This window comes from Panthera pardus, unplaced genomic scaffold (assembly GCF_024362965.1).
Source record: "Panthera pardus isolate Hobbes unplaced genomic scaffold, ASM2436296v1 HiC_scaffold_11, whole genome shotgun sequence".
Taxonomy (NCBI): Eukaryota; Metazoa; Chordata; class Mammalia; order Carnivora; family Felidae; genus Panthera; species Panthera pardus.
The window spans coordinates 81,234,748-81,255,374 of record NW_026526666.1 but is presented as its reverse complement, the minus strand read 5'-3'; the positions used below and the strand labels follow the sequence as shown (position 1 = coordinate 81,255,374).

General features: G+C 42.8%; 1 protein-coding gene across 1 annotated transcript in view; it reads right to left on the bottom strand.

Annotated features, from left to right (window-relative positions):
- CSMD2 (CUB and Sushi multiple domains 2) overlaps positions 1 to 20,627 on the bottom strand; it is a 597,686-nt gene that overhangs the window by 59,389 nt on the left and 517,670 nt on the right. The window contains 5 exon segments of the mRNA XM_053897825.1: positions 1,533 to 1,727; positions 2,793 to 2,978; positions 8,856 to 9,044; positions 11,563 to 11,709; positions 14,615 to 14,803. Of these exon segments, the coding sequence (XP_053753800.1) occupies positions 1,533 to 1,727; positions 2,793 to 2,978; positions 8,856 to 9,044; positions 11,563 to 11,709; positions 14,615 to 14,803 (906 nt within the window).

Sequence of the window (20,627 nt, the reverse complement as noted above, 5' to 3'; positions counted from 1 at the left end):
GACTTGCGTGATGTTACAGCTGGAGCAGTGATTCTCAACTGGAAGTGTGGCCAGAAACACCTGAGGAGATTTTAAAATGCCCAGGCTGTACTCTGGACCTACGTCTCACAATCTATAGAGATAAGGTCCAGGCGTGTGCATTTCTAAGAAAAACTCTTCAGGCAGTTCAGATATGTACCCTGGTTAGGAACCACTACACTAGAGGCAGAGATTCTGTGGTGTCCTTGGTGTCCAGGGCAGACACTACCAATCAATCCCTTGTCCTTTCTGCTGAGTGCAGCAGAAGCCTCCTATTCCTTCTCAATAGGGCACCGGAGATGGCCACTGGCTGGCATGTGAGATGAGGCCCGATGGCCAAGACTACACTGAATGTGAGATCCTTCATGGTGATAAAGCTGTTAAGACCCTTGTGACTTCTGCTCTGCCACACACATGGTTATAGTCCATGGTGGGGTCTAAACTTGGATACATAAAGACAACAGTGACTTGAATCATCAGTGTAGGGAGGATATCACTCCTTCTCCCACCCAATCGCAAACTTTCTACTGCTCAATGACAAGCTATTTCCTTTTACCCTGTTACAAACACCTACTTCCTCTATCACATCTGTATTGATTACGTAAATATTATGAGTCTATCCCTATTGTAGTGGGTGTTGTGGTGGGCCCCTTAGACCCCCACTTAGGACCAAAGGACTTCTCTCCCCAGCTGCTGGTAAATGACCCTCAGCTACTAGCCCTCTTCAGACAGCCTTGGCTGCAGAGTCCTCCCATCTAGATCACGCCCTCTTCCTGGGGCATCCTGTACCCCAAGTTTGGTCACTGTGTAGGCATAAAGGCCTCTTGCTCCAACTTGTGGCAGTTCTGAAGGACCATCCCAGCTTCAGAGCTCCCTGCGGGGTCAGCTGAGGGCTTCACTGATAGTGCATCAGAGCTCAACTTCACCATCTTCCCAGGGCTTCTTCCTCCCCTTCCCTTACACAAGATGGCAGTAATCCTAACAGTACTCCATAATAAACCTCTGTCTCAGAGTTGCTTCCCCAGGGACCCTGACCTTGGAAACTGTCTTGAAGACACCAACAAACACAACTAACAATGCAGAAGGAAAGGCAGACACACCTAGGTGCCTGCCCCTTGTGCTATACCCATTCCTCCTATACACATTCCTGTTACGGGTCTTTCACACCCCATAAGCATTGCTTCCTTACTTTGTCTGCCACTCCAGCAGACCATAAGCTTCTTTTCGGTAGGTGTCACAACCTTTTATCTTCATACTTCTATAATACCTGGCGTGAATGTTGAATATGTGAATTAGTGGATGCTCTCCTGGACAAAGGCAGCTTTTTAATAAGATGCGGAGAAGTACTTCCTTAAAGGAGTAGGCAGCTCCCCAGCTCCTGACTCTAGATGAGAGTTCAAAAAGAGGTACACTGCAATCCCTTGTGATACCTCCTTTCTCCCCTTCCCCATGTATGGTATAGTTCAAGTAGGAGGCACTGGGCCAACTTGCCCACCATCCCGTCCTGGGCTTACTTTGGCAGGTGGGCATAGAGTTCCCAAGGCTCCATTTGCCATTGGCCTGACAGCGGATGACCCTTTGGCCAGTGTAGTAGTAGCCAGGGTCACAGATGAGCATCAGCTGGGCCTGGAACTGGTACTGTGTCTCAAAGATGAGCCTCCATCGGCCATGTTCCACGCTGATGCTGCTGACATCGGGACAGGTCACAGCTGGGGAGACAAGGGGCAGGGAGGAAGATTGTTGATTAATTAATTAATTAAATTAATTATGGACGACACTGGCAAGACTCCAGAGCTGGAGACTGGGAGACTGTAATGCAGTAATGATGAATTCAAGAATTTTCAGCTGCCAGGCAGGTTTGTTAAATGAATGAAATGGGCTGGGTGGGGAATGTAGGAAACTGGGGTGGGCAGATCCAACCCCCCCCCCCAAAACAAAAAAACGGGTGGTGGGTGGAGGTTAGTCAGTACATATTGTTACATGTGAAACTTGTAAGTTCTCTTCGGTCAGGTCTTCATTTTTCACCAGAAGCTAGAATTATGGATTTTTATGTAAACTCTCCCAACTTTAAAATGTTGGGAAGCAATGAAAAATTCCATAAAGCATACCACAGGCCAAAGAAACAAAATCAAACCAAAGTGCAAAAGCTTGTATCTTCAGACTTGTTATGACCTAGTAGGCTGCCAGTTTGTGACTCCAGCCTGAAAGCTGAACTGTACCTCTGACATTTTAGAGTTTTGTGATGAAAGGACACTTGTGCAACTATTCTGCTAGTTTTTCCTTCTAAAAGGAACTGGAGCAAGTTATTCCTAAATTCTGTGATGGTTTATGGAAACATCTCAGCGTGCAATGTTCTATCAATGTTTTGAGAGCAATTTCAAATGGAAGCCCAACTTGGTAGATGACATTATCCACCTGTCTCTGCTCCCTGAATCCCCAGTCTCCAAGTACCTGCTTTTTTTTTTATTATGTTTTTTAAAAATGTTTATTTATTTATTTTGAGAGAGAGAGATGGAGAGTGAGCAAGAGAGGGGAAGAGAGAGACGGAGAAAGAGAATCCCAACCAGGCTCTGCACTGTCAGTGCAGATCCCACAGCAGAGCTCGAACTCACGAACTGTGAGATCATGACCCGAGCCGAAATTGAGAGTTGGATGCTTAACTGACTGAGCCACCCAGGCGCTCCTCTCATTATGGGGTTTTTAGCTCACTCCTTGCGGGAATCTCTTCAGCTGCATACCCTCCTTATGCCCATCTCCACTGCCCAAGGACTCACGGACACACTGTGGGGGGACATTGTGGTTGCTCCAAAGGCCTGTCTCCAGACACTCTGTTGTGGCCTCGGCACCTGCCTGGAGGTGGTAGCCTTCGCTGCAGCTGTACACAGCCTTGGTCCCCACTGTGTACTCTTTGCCAAACACCATTCCGTTCTTAGGGGCCTCAGGAAGCCCGCAGGAAAGAGCTAGCAAAGAGAAAAAAAATAACATGAGCGTGTCTGGTTCAAGATGGTATTCTGAGAACATATTTTAATCTTTCCTCTCCCCCAAGGCCCTAATAAAATTACAGTAAAGACTGGTAAAGCAGAAGAGCCTATAACAAAAAGCAAAATGGGAGGGTCAGCAGCAGAGGAGACTTAAAATAAAACTTCGGAAGATGGATTGTAGATAGAAGTGTGCTGAGAATGAAGTGGAGCTGAGAAGCTGCAGGTGAGACCAGTTCTCCTCCATCCTTTCCCACAAAACCAGTGAAGAGGCATTCAGGCATCTGTTCCCCACATAAAGGAGAGAGGGTTGTCTTTCCTCCTAGAGGAAAAAAATAGGAACTCCCTTGAAAGAATCAGGGCTGCTAAGGTGTGAGTTGGTATCCCAGAGTAAAGTTCTTTTAATTCGAGGATATAAGGGCTCTTAGCCTAAAATCTGCCCCCTGCCTGCTCATCTCTACTACACACTCAATTTAACTTCTTATTCATGTGAGAGACCTAGTGGGTAACGATATCTGTATATAATCGCAACAAAGGTAGCCCACATCTGCTACCTGGAAAAATTAATCTAGACTTTCCTTTAAAATATGAATAATCAAGGATCACTATATATGTGAAGAAAACCAGTAGTATGAAAGACATAAAGATAAGATTAAAAATAGAAAAAAAGTGGGAATGCAAGCTGGTGCAGCCACTCTGGAAAACAGTATGGAGGTTCCTCAAAAAACTAAAAACAGAACTACCCTACAACCTAGCAGTTGCACTACCAGGCATTTATCCAAAGGATACAGGTGTGCTGTTTTGAAGGGGCACATGCACCCCCATGTTTATAGAAGCCTATCAACAATAGCCAAAGTATGGAAAGAACCCAAATGTCCATCGATGGATGAATGGATAAAGAAGATGTGGTATCTATATAGAATGGAGTATTACTCAGCAATCAAAAAGAATGAAATCTTGCCATTTGCAACTATGTGGACAGAACTGGAGGGTATTATGCTAAGTGAAATTAGTCAGAGAAAGACAAAAATCATATGACTTCACTCATATGAGGACTTTAAGAGACAAAACAGATGAACATAAGGGAAGGGAAACAAAAATAATCTAAAAACAGGGAGGGGGACCAAACAGAAGAGACTCATAAATATGGAGAACAAACTGAGGGTTACTGGAGGGGTTGTGGGAGGGGGGATGGGCTAAATGGGTAAGGGGCACTAAGGAATCTACTCCTGAAATCATTGTTGCACTATATGCTAACTAATTTGGATGTAAATTAAAAAAAAAAAACATAAAACAAGTTAAAAAAATAGAAAAAAAAAGGAAATAGACTTCTCCTTTAGGAAACAGACACAGTTCAGGAAATAGACGATACATAATCTTTAAACTTTTGATTAGCAGTGTCTTGAGAAGTCAAAGTGGCTTATTGTATTCATATAATGAGAACAGAGTGCTTCGAAAAAGGAACAACAACAACAACAACCAAAAAAAAAAAAAAAAAAAAAAACAAGGGAAAGCTCTCTTAAATTAAAAATGTGATTGTTGGGGTGCCTCGGTGGCTCAGATGGTTGAGTGTCTGACTCTCGATTTCAGCTCAAGTCATGATCTCAGAATCATGGGATTGGGCCCCACTTTGGGTTCCATGCTGAGTGGAGCCTGCTTGAGATTCTCTCTCTCTCTCTCTCTCTCTCTCCCTCTGCCCCTCTCCCATTCACTTTCTCTCTCTCTCTCTCTCTCAAATAAAAAAATAAAAAATAATTAAAAAATATGATAAAATAAGTATTAAATAGAAAGGCTGGAGATTAAAAGTAAAGGAAATTTCCCAGAATATAGACCAAACAGAACCTGAAAATGAGAAAAGGGGACTGAAAACACAGGAGGTCAATGTGCAGGAGGCCCAACATCCAACAGGTCAGAGTTCCAGAAAGAGAGATCAGAGAAAGCAGAGGGGTGGAACTGTCACAGATGAAAATTTCCCACAGCTGGAGAGATGCAAGTCTTCAGATTGAAAGGGAGACAAAAGGATGCAAAGAGACCCATTCTTAGATACATCATCATGGAATTTCAGAAGACAAAAGACAAGTTCCTCCAAGTTCCCAGAGAGAGAAAAAAACAGGACATCCCTGAGAAGGAATGAGAATCGGAATCATCATACTTCCTATCAGCAGCAATGGATGTCCAAATGGAATGCTTTTCTGAAGGAAGTGATTTGGAACTGAGAATTTTGCCTGGTCAACCTACCACGCATATGTGAGGGCAAAAATAAAGATATTTTCAGACATTTAAAGACTCAGAGAATTTCCTTCTCAAGAACCCTTTACGAGGAATTTACTTAAGGCTACACTCTATCAGAAAGAGGGTGAAAACCAAGAAGGGGTAAGATATGGAATATAAAAATGACAGTGCTAACACAAGAGGACAAAGAAATGAATTTCAAGGTGATGGCTCAGGAGACAAAGGTGTGCAGCAACATGGCTGTGGTCATTGTTTTATAAGGAGTAGGGTCAACACTACGTTTATTGGAGGAACACACATTACTGAGGTAGGAGTAGCTTGTGTGGTCTTTGAAAGAAATCAATACTTACAAACTATGTTTGCCCTTTGATAGTTCAGGAGTTAGTACAGATGGAGGGGAGTTAATCAGAGTACGCACTGTTGTTCCTCATCCATCCCCACCTCTGTAACTAGTCTAGAGCTCAGACCTCCCTCATTCAGACCCAGAAAAAGTCAAGTAGAGGAAGGTCCCATCCACATTGGCCAACAGTGATACTCGGTGCTACTAGAACCAATAAGAGATACAGGGCCAGAGCTTCATTATGATATGGGGAAGGATGGATTGTCCAGAGACAGGGGGATTGGGATATCAAGATGGAAGGCTTCAAAGACTGGAAAACAGAAGGAATGAGTAAATTAGGAGGAACTGAGGAGAACATGAGGAATGAAGAAATAAGGAGCACTTGAATATGAAGCTCTTTTTTTATTTACTTTGAGAGAGAGAAAGAGAGAGAGACCGTGCGCGTGCGTGCATGCATGGGGGAGGGGCAGAGAGAGCATGCTGAGCAGGCCCCGCACTGTCAACACAGAGCCCAACGTGGGGCTCGAACTCACAAACCATGAAATCATGACCTGAGCCAAAATTAAGAGTCGGACACTTAACCAGCTGAGCCACCCAGGTGCCCCGATGCTCTTTTAATGCCTAAACGGCAAGACTTTAAACTCCTTTGGTGGTACTAGGTTAGTCGAATTGTGATCAACTAACTGCTCTGCTTCCTTGAACTTTTTGTGAAGAAATACTTGGATCCCCACTGATATTTTGCATGAGGAGTCAGGCAGTCTGGAGACAGCAGGTGAAGGAGGTAGATGGCGGCTGCTTCTCACTGCTTGCGGTCCGGCTCTTCCCTTGTGGATAACTAAGATGACAGAGGATAACTTCCTAGTCTGAGACCTGATCTCCATGCCAAAATACGGTCCACAAACTCTGAGGTAGGAGGAACACTTCCTATGGGTAGGAGAGGTGGGGACAGAATTACCAAGTATTGGAAGCTGGTGGTGGAATGCGATCTCTCAGGGAGAGACTACGTAGGGAAAGAATGGCCTGGGGAAGGAGAGAGAAAGCTAATTAGAAGGCATAGGATTTCTTTTTTTTGAATTTTTTTTTAACGTTTATTTTTGAGACAGAGACAGACAAAGCATGAATGGGGGAGGGTCAGAGAGAGGGAGACACAGAATCTGAAACAGGCTGAAACGCGGGGCTCGAACTCACAGACCGCGAGATCATGACCTGAGCCGAAGTTGGCCGCTTAACCGACTGAGCCACCCAGGCGCCCTAGAAGGCATAGGATTTCTAATGAGATATATTTGTTGGTGGAAAGTCATGGTTTGGAAGAATGCCAGGCCTTTCCTGGTCCTGGGTTATGTGGAGAATGGGGGATTAACACCCTGTGCTTAAAAGGGCCCCAGAATCTGTGTTCTCAGAAGAGAGCTAGTCTCTGTGAGGGGAGAGTGAAGACGGCCCTCTGGGTAGTGGCCAAAGGTATATGCTGGTTGGACATGAAGCCAGGATTCCAGAGAGCTCAGGGGGAATGGCTGAGTGGAAGGGCATCAGTGGAAAGCCTGGGGATGGGGCCAGGTACAAAGTAGTATGGGGATGAGTACACAGAAGCCTAGAGAGGTTTAGTTTGGGGAAGTGGCAAAAGAAAACAGATATGAGAGGCATGGTAGGTTCCCACCGCAGCTTCAGAAGAAAGGCTGGAGACATGGAGACCAAAGCCAAATGACATTTGCCACTTGTGGACAGTCCATTCTCTGGGAACACACTGTTTGAGAAAGCTCAGGCACAGGCAAGAGAGTCAGAGATGACAGATCCCTAAAAAGTACGCCACCACACTAGGAACCACAGCACGGGAAAATCAAACATCAGTGTGATTTCCTGTTTTTGTCAGTATGATGGGCAAAGTTTTTCTTTTTTGTTTTTTTTTTTTTTTTTTAAGGCAGTACATAATATTGAGACTATGGCAGAAAAGACAACTTTCCCATGCTGGTGGAAGCGAAGACAAACGTTCTGGAGAGCAGTAAATGTCAAAAGCTGCAGATTCTGCACAGGTTATGGTTCAACAATCTCATTTCTGGGAATTTATTTTAAGAAATAAATATGGATGCTCACAATGATGGGATTCTAAGGATTTTAACAGCAGCACTGTTCACAGTAGCAAACAATACAGGAATTCAAATGACCAACAAGAGGATGATACTTAATAAATGACGGTTTTTCCGTGATGCTACACGACCATGGGAAATAATGATGAGGAAGTGTATTTAATTATGTGACAGATGCTAAGAAAATATCAAGAGCTTTGTGCACTGAGGATGCCATTTTTGTAAACAACATATAAAAGATCAAAGGAAATGTGCTGAAATGTTACACAGTGATCTCAGCTGATGGGATTATAGGTCATTTTTTTTTTTTTGCTGCCAAGTTTTTATTTAAATTCCAGTGGGTTCACATATGTAATATAATATTAGTTACAGGTGTAGGATTTAGTAATTCATTGCTTACATGCAACACCCAGTGCTCACCACATGTGCCCTCCTTCATCCCCATCACCCATTTAACCCGTCCCCCCACCCACCTCCCCTTCAGCAACGTTTTGCATTATCCATAGTTTCCGCCCCCCCCCCCCCCATCTCTAGTCTGAATTATATTGCTTTAAGGGAAAACAAATCCCACCAATTATGAAAGGCAATGCATCCCTTTCATATGTGCCAGACTACCTGATACATATCATGGGCTTGACTGCTGACAATGAACATGGTGATGGTCGCTGTTCCACCCTGGTTCCCTCTGTCCCTCACCTCCTCCGACCTACTGCTTCAGGCAGCCCAAGTTGCTCTGCATATCTTGTGATCGATCTCTCTCCAGGTTTTGCAAATGCTCTTGCTGTTGCCTAGAATATTTTCCTTGCTAATGCCTGGCCCCAACCCCCACCGGCTCTATGAGCCCAAGCCCAAACATCCTCTCTTCTCGGAGTCCTCCCTAGCTGTCCAGAGGGAGGTAGGTCCCATCGGACCTCTGGGCTCCCACAATGCTGTTTGTACTACTGATACAGCACTTCCTTCCCCTGCCATTTTGCATTTATGTGGCTACGTATCTTCTCCCTTATTGTTCTGAACACCCTGAGACTATTTTATGCATATGTATATCCCCAGGGCTCGAGATATTATGGACCCTCAATATATGTTCGCTGAAAGAATGAATTATCAATGAGGAAACCCATATTTGGAAGTGATGGGTCCTGGGACAAACCCAAGTGATGTGAGAAGGATCAGAGCCACTGGGCACCCCCTTTCCAAGGTACTCCTCACCTTGACAGAGAGGAATGGCTTCACTCCACAGGTAGTAGCCCTGGGGGTGCCGGGTACAAATGGCCATGCTGTGTCCCACCAAGCGGTAGCCGGCGTTGCAGCCAAAGTGGATGGAGCCTCCGGGCTGGGTGCTGGTCTGGCCCAGAAGGAAGCCATGGAGTGGAGCCCTGGGCAGGCTGCAGTAGGGAGCTGAACAACAAGAAGAGGCTCAGGGGACCACATGCAAGCAGAAGATAGATGAGCTCTTTCCTGCACGTGCTGCCCCTTTTGTTCCCCTTTCCTCTCCCTCACCAATCTCCTTGTCTCTGCCACTGCCAGGCCCACCGCTATTTAGGAAGATCTGAGTGGTTGATACTGAGAAATGGCCAGTGTAGTAAAGCCAAAGAAAAGAAAAGAAGAGAAAAAACCATGAAGCCCTGGGTCCCCTTTGTGGCCCGGAGGCAGTACTGATCTTGCAGCTGAGCTCAGGCTCTCAAATCCTGTCAGCTCCCAAAGAGGCACAGGAGATAGACCCCAGTGGGGTTGGTTCCAGAAGAGTGTGACTGCAGGGGTGTGGACTCTGGAGTCCTGTATCTGACCTTTCTAGCTCTGTGACTTGAGACATCTCACTGAAGCTCTTTGAGTTCCACTTTCCTCACCTATGTTTTGGGATTTGAGATGCCTGCCTCATAGGTTTTTGGACAATTCAAACAGGTTTGTGTTTGTAAAGTCCCCAGCCCAGTGCAGGGCACTTGGTGCTCAATAAATGGTCCTTCTCCTTCCTGTTGTAGGGAGTTGGGGGAGAGGGAGCCGTGGCAATCCAGGACATGAAATCCACGGTCCTGTTTCCCCTTCAGTGAAGCCCCTTCATGGCTTCAACTGGGATTTCATTCACTTATTTGACAAACAGACGTGGAGCACCTATTATGTGCCAGGTGATGTTCTAAGTACAGGGAAGACCACTGTGAAGAAAACAGTCAAAAATCCTGGCCTCAGGATGCTGACCATAAAGACTCCTGCCAGCGATCCACAGAGGAAGTTCTGTGAGGCGGGGAATGAGGGTGGCCAGAGGAACACTCGGAACGTGTACCTCTGTTTGCTCTAAGAGTCTCTGGCCAGGTCTCCCAGGCAGGCACGGGATGCAGGAGGATGAAGGTGCCAAGGCCCTTACTACAGCCACCCCATGGTGAGGTCCTCTGGTCTCATATTTGAGGGCCACATCCCTCTGCTGGTGAAAATGGTGTTTTAAATACCGCCCTTCTAGGCCAGACGTGCTTCCTTGCTCCTGCTTTGCCACCTGTGTCCTGCGTATATCGGACCTATGTGTTTACATCAGTCAAGAACAGGAATCTCAGTTATAAAATACACTTGATCATAGTGTCGGATGTGTGTACAAAGTATACAAGCCTACTGTATTTTCATGAAGTACTAATTGTTTCACCATGTACTTAAGTCATTTTCTGTGAGTGAGTATTCCAATTACAACTGACTCAGTTGTGACCAAACATGTGATTGTTTGGTTTTTGTTTGGTTTGGTCTCTTTCTTGTTTGTTTGTTTTTTTGTTTTTTGCTTTTGTTTTGTTTTTGTGATTGGTCTTTAAGAACATCAAGGAAAGGGCAACTCCTTAATGGCTTTTAGTTCCTAGGTTAGCATCCATCACAGTGCATTGCTAACTACATGCTATATTTTCCTTTATGTAAGCAGCTGCTGGGAACTGCCAGCCCCTTAAGGGACCTTAAGGTTCCTTTTTCATCATAAGGAAACTGAAGCCTGAAGAGGTTCAGTGACTTGTCTAGGAATCATTTGGCTGGTTTGTGACAGAGCTGGTCACTGACCTTGGGGGTCAGGAAGCGCCCCTTCCTCATGTGTGTGTGGCTGGAAAGGAATTTAGGGTTCAGTCTGCAGAGAAAATGGACCCTGAGACAGTAAAGAACCTTCTCCTTCTGGGTTCTCCTCAGCTTCATCTGGTTTGCTTTTTCCTGAAGCCACACCTGTGGAACTCCTCATGGTCTCAAGTAATTCTTTTCTGCCTCCAAGCTTGCAGAGCCCAGCCAGAATTTCATGGACCCACTCCCCTTCGAAATGGGCGTCAGGCTGCTTATCAAGTTTTCTTTCCAACCAGAGACAGTAATCCCCATGATAAGAGTTCGGATAAATTCCATTTTCTCCATATCATTACATTTCCAGGGATATTTCTGTGCTCCATTGTAGATTGCGGCCCTGGTCAACCGTCTGCCTGGCTTGGCCCCTGACCTGCCTCTGCCTATGATTCTGGCTGGCAGAGCAGAACAAAGCCTCCTGGACTTAAAGTATAGGCCATCCTTTGCTGCCTAACATTTCCCACGTGGAGACCTACATCTTAGGGTTTCTCGGTTTTTAGGAACTTTTATTAATGTTTCAACAGTGTTAGGGATGGGATCACCTCATAGGCATTATCAGATGATATATAATAAACTTATCCAAAAGACACAATAGGCTGGAAGTACAAAAAGAAGAGAGGGAAGAGTTTAAAGTGGGGAAAAGGGCAAAAGAGGGGAGGTGGAGACCGCCAGGGACATTTGTGCAGCTGTAGTGAGACAGGTTCAGAGGAGACAGGCTGCCAGTCCCCGGGTAGGATCTCTGCCATTGACCAGGATGTGGCCCATGGCTTACTTGGCTGTTTTGGGTGAGCAACTTCAAGGGCTCAGGGGTTGTAGCCCTTCTCATGAGTCCTTATATTTTACTCACCTGAATACCGAATCTTAAAGCCCTTCCGGTTGTAGGCGTGGTCAGATGACCAGCGCAGGTACACAGTGTTGCTTGAGCTAGTGACGATCAGGGGAGCCGAGTAATTCCCACTGAGGGCTTTCAGCAGAGGACTTTGTCCTGAGGGACCTGGGTGAGAGTACGGGACACAGAATTACAGACTAGCACGGGTGCTAGAGATTAGGTACCTTGATTCGATACCTGAAACGTAACCAGCTGCCATTTCCCTTCCTCAAGAGAAGACATTAGGCTCAGATGGTCAGGGCCGGTGCAATGGTCTACTTCCGCTCCTCTGTCTGCATCCCCAGCCACTGTGCTGGGTGCTCCTTCCTCCTGAGCCCTAAAGTAGTGCTCCAGGAAGTCAGTGCCAATTTATAGGAGTTGGCAGGAGAGATGAAATCTATCTGCCATCTTGAGACTTGCCAAGGTCAAGCAGCTGGTTAATGCAAGAGCTGGTTTGCAAACTGGGAACCTCCACCTTGCCACCTACTTCTCATGTGCATACTAAAAATAGCTCAGTGCTTGCCATATAGAAAAAGTATGTACTAAATGAATAAACAGCAATAAAGCTACATGCAAACATCATGTTTCAATGTTACACACAACATTGTTTCCCAATAATCCTTTCCAAGGCTCTTCCAGAAAGCCCTCCCTCTTCTTTTTCCCCACCTTTAATGCCTGGGAGTGCATTAAAATCAGTTGGTTCAAGGGAGGCAGAGTATAAAGCTCAATAATCCATAACAGGATTTATTGCCCTGGAAATAGTCCTGAGTGATGGTTCTGATATGCTGCTGAGATGGCTCTTGGAAGCTGGGCAAAAGCATTAAACAAAATAGAGCCATCAGAACTGCTGTGACAAACCATGAAGGAAGGGGTCAAAAGGCTCAGAGAAATGGCTTGCCAGAATAGGTCTATTGTATCAGACCAGAACACCCACTAGCTGACCATGTCTCTCAGGAGGCCCTGGAATATACTTCAGTTCCTAGAGCAAAGAGGAACACACTGGTGAGGGGGTGAACACCAGCATCATCGACAACCTGAGTAACACCTGTCTACCCTCTGTTGGCGTAAACTGATGGAAGGAGATACTGCCATAGAATAGGGCTTCCTGGTGTTGATGGAGATGAGAAGATTCTAGAACACAGGGGCCAGGCAGAGGCTTGCATAATTACTAAAATGTGCAGCAAGGTTGGAATGGTAGCTGGGAGGGCCTAACCTGCATGATCTATGGTGATGTCTCACAAAACATGATATTCTTTTTTTTTTTTTTAATTTTAAGTTTATTTATTTATTTTGAGACAGGAGAGAGCATGAGCAGGGGAGGGGCTGAGAGAGAGAGAAAGATGGAATCCCAAGCAGGCTCCATGCTGTCAGCGCAGAGCACGACATAGGGCTCAAACTCCTGAACTGTGAGATCATGACCTGAGCTGAGATCAAGAGTTGGATGCTTAACCGACTGCACCACTCAGGCGCCTCCCCTTTTTTTAAAAAAAATTTTTAATGTTTTATTTTATATTCGAGAGAGAGACAGAGCACGAGCAGGAGAGGGGCAGAGAGACAGATACAGAATCTGAAGCAGGCTCCAGGCTCCAGGCTCCAAGCTGTCAGCACAGAGCCCAATGTGGGGCTCAAACTCATGAGCAGTGAGATCATGACCTGAGCTGAAGTCAGATGTCCAACTGACTGAGCCACCCAGGTGTCCCCAAAACATGATATTCTTAAGGGCAAGGTAGACAGGCAGCCTCCCAATATATGAATAGATGAACAAAACAGATCGTGGACATATAGTCAAAAAGGTGAGAAAAGCTGACCCCAGTGGAAAGTTGCAATGCCTCACCCAGTTTGGAGACTTGAGCTAGGTTCCATTTCTTATTCCAGAACACTTTGCCTGAAGGAGAGATTGGGTCCCCATGAAAAAGGGCCCTACAAAATCTTATCAATTATAGATAGTAGTAATTCTGCCAGTCCTCCCCCCTAAAGACCTACTGCTATTTCCTCAGGCAACTGAATACTGGAAAAAAGGGAATGTGCAGGTATTCCAAAGATTTTGGACACAGAGCGTGAATTAATGCTGATACCAGGGGACCCGAAGCACTATCGCTGGCTCCTCTGTTGGAATAGAGGTGTCTGGGGGTTGGAGTTGGTAATAAGTGAAATCCTGGCCCAGATCCACCTCACAGCACCAACTTAACCAAGTAGTGGCCCTCGTTTGCAGTAGACGTACCAGATGTAGTATCTTCATTAGAGCAGATGATCACAGCCTTGGTTGCATGAAATGAAGTTATTGATCTAGCAATGCATCCTTTCCATACCCATCAGAAAGGAGGATCATAAGCAATTTGCTTTCACATGAGATAGACAACAGTATACATTCATGGCCTTGCCCCAGAGCATTGTTAATTCTACTGATCACTGTCATAGTATGAAGAGACATGGACCATCTGGACATTCTGCAGAATATAGCATATTGGTTCTCTATATGATGATGTTGTATTAATTGCCTCTGATGAGCCAGAAGGGACAATTAGTGTAGACGTTTTTGTAAGACACATGGCTCCAGAGGGTAAGAGATAAGTCCTACAAAGAGTTGGGTGAAATTTCCCCAGTGGTTTGAGGACATGCTGAAACTTTTTCTCCAAATTAAAGAGCAAGTTAGTACACCTTTTCCCTTCTACTACTAAGAAAGAAGCACAGTGTTTGGTGGCCCCTCCTTTGGGTTTCAGAGGCAGTGTATTCTTCATGTGGGAATACTGCTATGATCCATTTGTTGAATGACATTCAAGGTACTTGCTTTGAGGAGGTGCTAAAGTAGGAAAGGGTTCTGTAGCAGGACGAGCCTACAATACAAGCAGCTTTGCCCCATGTCCATACAATTCAGCAGCTACCAAAGTATTGGGATTTCTGTGGTAGAGAAAGATGTTGCATGGAGCCTCTGGAAAGCTCTAATATGGAGGTAATGGCACAGATCCCTCAGGTTCTAAAGCAGGTCTGTGTTATCTGCAGCAGGGAACTATTCAACATTTGACTGACTTACCATCAAAGATCTCAAATTCATCATACTGCTTCTCACTGAGAAAGTACTCCACCGTGAGGGAGATGTTGTAGTCAGGTTCCACTCTCACCAGCCAAGAGCAGGTCTGGAACTGGGGATAGCTTCCTGGGTAGCTCTGACTCAGGATCACACCCGTGGAGTCTGTCAGAAGCTCATTCGTTGGGCAGTGCACTTGGAGAAAAAAAGAAAGAGAAATACCAGGTACATGGGATGGAGATGGATCTGGGGCCAACACATTTCTCTGTCACAAAAGACAACCACTGGAACAAGAGTATTTGAGCACATTCAAACAAGATCCCGACACCCATCATTATACTGCACCATGGCATGAGGTGACCTCAGACTCTGTGTCAAGGGTACTATATTCCTGGGATTCAGGCAAGGCCAGTTGTTGGGATCACATCCTAGCTCAGATATGGGCTTTGGAGTAACTGAGGATTATACATACAGAAACAACAGTAAGGCATCCTTAAATCCAAGAGTTAATCTAGTAAATGGGTTTGATTTGTACAAAGAAGAGTATAGGGAAGAGGTAAGTACATAGAATCTTGAGTCAAACACACCTGGATTTATACTGTCACTTACTAGCTATGTGGTCTTGAACAAATTATTTTCTCTCTGTGCGATAGCTTCTCCACCTCCAATGCAGAAAGATAACACCTGCCTTACAGGGTTATTGTATTATACGACATTATATAATTGTACATTAGTTAACGTAATATATGTAATATTATAGAAAATAACATACTTAAAGCATGCAACATAGTTCTTTCATAAATTGTAGAGATGATGATGGTAATTACACCAGGAACAGAAGAAACTAGCAGAGCTTGGCTATGGCTTGATTAGTAGTATTAAGATATCTAAAGACAAATATGTCACCCTAAGGAAGACAGTCAATGTAGAACTTAGAACAGGAGTTGCTGGAGGGGCTAGATTGGGTTTCTTGTGTCTGTCACCAGGGAGGCTAGAGAAGATTCTGGTTCAGAGGAGCCCTGCACATCCTGGAAACCAGGGAGGTGCTCTCTCCTGGGGGTACAGGGAAGTGTCACTAAATCCTATTTGAAATAAATTTGAGGATGATCCACCTCTATTTGCTTGGGCTGAGGACTCCACAGTAAAGTTTTGAGGACTGAATCAACTTCTTCAGTACCTTGAAAGAGACATGCCCTGGGCAGTAGCTGCAAGTATCCCAATCACTATCCTAATCACTGCAAACAGAGAAATTGGTATTTTGCTGTGTATGTGCCTTTAGACAGGCTTCCTGAATGTGCTGGATTCTAGGACACCGACAAAGGAGAGTTTCTGGAACTGCAAGGCCAAGGACTAATTCCTGGATTACAGTTTGAGAAGAGGCTGTCTGGGGAGGAGATTTAGCTACTCACTCTCCACCCATTTCCTCTGTTTCCTTCAAACCTTCTGCCTTCACAGAAATGAGGCTTTCTAATCAGCACTGGGTCTGGGCTAACAGACAAAATGCTTTCTATGGCCCAGAATTCACACAGCTCATCTGGGATTCCTTTGAGTAGCGTTGCAACACCCCCCCCCCCCTTTTTTTTAAGTAATCCCTACAACCAACATGGGGCTCCAACTCATGACCCGCAGATCAAGCGTCACATGCTATACCAACTGAGCCAGCTAGGCTACTGAAAGGGGGAGCCTTGGAAGGCACTAACTAGCTTCTCCTGGGAGAAATTCCTTCTTATTTTGTAAATGGGAAAGGAAAGAAAATGGCATCGTGGACTAAAACGGCCTTGCTTTTGAAATGCTTCCAATTTCACTATCCTGATATCTACAGGTCACGGAAGTATGCTGATATTTAATTCCCCCTAGGCTTTGTGGTACAGTCCAGGTGGTACCAGATCTGCTCTTGAAGCTCTCACCTTTCCTTCTTTCTTTCTTTTTTTTAATATGAAATTTATTGTCAAATTGGTTTCAATACAACACCCAGTGCTCATCCCAACAGGTGCCCTCCTCAATACCCATCACCCATCCTCCCCTCCCTCCCACCCCCCATCAACCCTCAGCTTGTTCTCAGTTTTTAAGAGTCTCTTATGTTTTGGCTCTCTCCCTCTCTAACCTTTTTTTTTTTTTTTCCTTCCCCTCCCCCATGGTCTTCTGTTAAGTTTCTCAGGATGCATAGGGGCACTTGTACCCCAATGTTTATAGCAGCACTTTCAACAATAGCCAAATTATGGAAAGAGCCTAAATGTCCATCAACTGATGAATGGATAAAGAAATTGTGGTTTATATACACAATGGAAGCTCTCACCTTTCTACTTGAAACTCCTCCATTGAGGGGAAACAGGCACGCCCTCTCAAATGAGATTGGTTCCACAGGTTTGCCTTTTTGTGTGCAATTATCAGATTTGGGCATTAGTGTTTATAAGTTTTTCTTTCTCCTTATGTTCAAGATGTCTGGCCTTTGAAGGTTTAGTAAGTATTCTTCCACGAAACCATCTAGTCTTGATGTCTTTAATGGGGTTTCCTCTGATCTCTATTTCTTTTAAAGAATTAGGAAAGTATAAACTTTATATCTCTACTGGGGTCAATTTTATCAAATTATACCTTCCTAGAAAATCATTCATATCATTAATTTATCGGCACAGATTTGTACAAGATTTGTACAAGATCATAATTAAAAAATTTTCTTTTGCTTCAATGGTTATAGTCCATTTTCCCTTTCTTATTTTTCTATATTCCTCCTTTCTCTCTCTGTTTAATTTACCTAATGGTTTGATTATTTTGTGGCTCTTTGTTCCAGGCACTTCTTTTTATTTATCAGTAAGGCTGTTTTTGTATTTTATAACTCATTCATTTTTTAAAATTCAAAATTTTTGAAATATAATTTATGTACAATGAAATGCACAGATCTTAGGTGCATGGTTTAATGAGCTTTAGCAAATGTATATGCCTGTGTAACCACTACCATAATCAGGATATAGATTTTTTCTGTCACTCAGAAACTTGCTCTCATGCCTCTCTGCAATTAATTAGTATGACCTGCCCCATGCTCCAGGAAATCACTGATATTATTTCTATAACAACAGATTAGTTTTGATTATACTAGAATTTCATGCAATTGGAATCATACATGTTATTTTTGTGCCTGGTTTCTTTTGCTAAACATTATGTTTCTAAGATTCAATCCACGATGTTTTGTGTATTACTACTTCATTTATTTTTATTGCTCTGTAGCAATCACAGAACAATTTTTTTGTTCATTCATTCTGTTTATTATTAATGAACATTTAGGTTGGTTCCAGTTTTGGATTATTATGGAATTCATATACAAGTCTTTTTGTGGATATGGGTTTTCATTTCTCTTAGGTAAATAACTAGGAGCATAATTGCTTGGCAATAGGGCAGGTATATGTTTAACTTTGAAAGAAATTACCCGTTTTCCAAAGTGACTGTATAATATTACATCCCAACCAGCAATGTATAAAAGTTCCACTTGCTCCACATTCTTGTCAACACTTGGTATTTTCAGTCTTAAGTTTTAGCTATTCTAGTGGGTGTGCAGTAATATTTCATTAGGGTTTTAATTTGCATTTTCCTGATGACTAAAGATGTTTAGCATCTTTTCATATACTTATTGGCTATCCATACATCTTATTTTGTAAAGTGTCTAGTCAAGTCTCTTGCCCATATTTTTGTTGGATTGTCTTATTATTGAGTTGCTGAAGTTCTTTACATAGTCTAGACAGAAGTCCTTTCAAAAATACATGTATCATTAATATCTTTTTTTATTCTGTACTTTGCCTTTACTTTTCACATTTAGTTCTGTCAGTTTTCCTTCATATTTTTTGAAGCTCTTTTATCATATGCATATAACATATATATCTTTTGTAATGGAATTAACTCTTTTGTCATTATACAATTTCTCTATTTCTGGTAATACTCCTTGCTGGCAGTATTATCTGAAATTATGTTTCTTATGTTTAACATTTGCATGTATATCGTTTCCTCTTCTTCAGTCTATCTGATATTTATATTTAAACTGCATCTTTTGCAGGAAATAAGTGGTTATTGTTTAAAACCTCTAAATGTTGGCATGGTTTTTATGCAGCAAAACTTACTGATATAACTATATCATTCAAATATTATAAGTACCTACTTATTTTTGGTCTGTCATTCAAAGAGGTGTGTGAAAATCTACAACTGTAATTGTGAATTTGTCCTTTTTTCCCCATAATTCTGTCAAATTTTCCTTGATATATTTCAATATCATGCTGTTAGGTACACAAAAGTTTATGACTGCTATATATGTTTGGTAGATTATGTTTATCGGCATGAAATTTCCTCTTTATTTATTTTAAAACTTTTTGCCTTAAATTCTATTTTGTCTAATATTATCTTTACTACACAAGATTTTAGAGGTTAGTACTTGCTATTTATTCAAAGTTTTGTTTCAAACAGGGATGAGTGAGACCTTTCTAGCTCCTTTAGGGAGGCAGATGAAGATATTCAAGTCTAAGTTTATGGAAAGCCTATAGTTAAACTTGTTTTTTACTTAATCTGGAAGTCTCTCTCTTTGGATTAGCAGTTTTATTCAGTTATATTTACTATAGTTACACATATATTTGCACTTAGTTTTGCTACCTTATTTTGTGTTTTCTGTTTACCATAATTTTTTTCTCCTTTAATGCTTCTATTGGATTAATGGAGTTATCTTTATTATCTTTATTTTTGATTATGGATTTAGAACTTACAGATACCATGGTTATCCATAATTTTTAAAAAATGACCTATAAATTTAAGCTTTCTTTTTAATACATGTATTTTAACTAATGTAGAGGGTTAATCAATATCTATGCTTCTCCTCAACAAGCAAGGGTCCTCAACTCACTTTTTCTTTCTTCTAAATAGGTTCTCCAATGTCATTTATCTGTCCAGTTGTGTTTGTATTTTTAAGTTTACTACAGTCAGTATTGTTTAGATTATTACCCTATTTTACTGATTTCTTAGCTCATTGTCACTTTTTGCATCTGAATCATTACCTGTATTCACTTTTTTCTTTTTTTTTTATATTTATTTATTTTTGAGAGAGAGAGAGAGAGAGAGAGAGAGAGAGAGAGAGGGAGAGAGACAGAGTGCAAGCAGGGGAGGGGTAGAAAGAGAGGGAGACACAGAATCTGAAGCAGGCCCCAGGCTGTGAGCTGTCAGCACAGAGCCTGACGCGGGGCTCGAATTCATGAACTGCAAGGTCATGACCTGAGCTGAAGTTGGACATTTAACCGACTGAACCACCCAGGCACCCCTGTATTCATTTTTTTTTTCTTAATGAATGTGGTAGATATTTCCAGTCTTTACAAATATTAGGTTTTATTTTTGTTTCCTGAGCATACAAAAAACTTCACTTTCCATCCATGTGCTTATTTCTGGTCAATGAGATGTGAGTAGAATAATGTGTGCCACTTTGGGCTGAGGACGTGAAAAGCCCTTAAGCAACTCTCATTCTCTCTTACTCTGTTGCACTGTAGGATCCAGGAGCAGGCCTAGTTTTCAGATGGCAGCACAAGATTCAAGAAGCCTGGATCATTGAGTCACCAGCATTATAGTCACTGCACTATAGCAAATTTTGCCTGAAGGAGAAATAAACTTTTGTTGTGTTAAGCCACTGAGATGTGGGGATTGCTTGTTAATGTAACATATGCCTGACCTATCCTGACTAATGCACTGAAGTATATCTGTTAATTATGCTTTTAGTAAGCCGTAACTTTACATAGTCCTTGTCTGTCTGAAGATTTCATTAATATATTCCCACTCTTAAATGATAACTTGGTTGGGTTTAGAATTTGAGTTTATAATTATTTTTTTTCTGCTGCATTTTATCTTTTGGTGATGCAAATAATGCTGAGTCTGATGTGTCTTTTCTTTGTGATGGCTTTAACTTCCTTGATGTTCTATAATTGCACTGTAATGTTTTAGATTTGAATTTCACCAAATTTTCTATATTGCCATGGTAAGAGGCATGCTTTTGAAATAATAG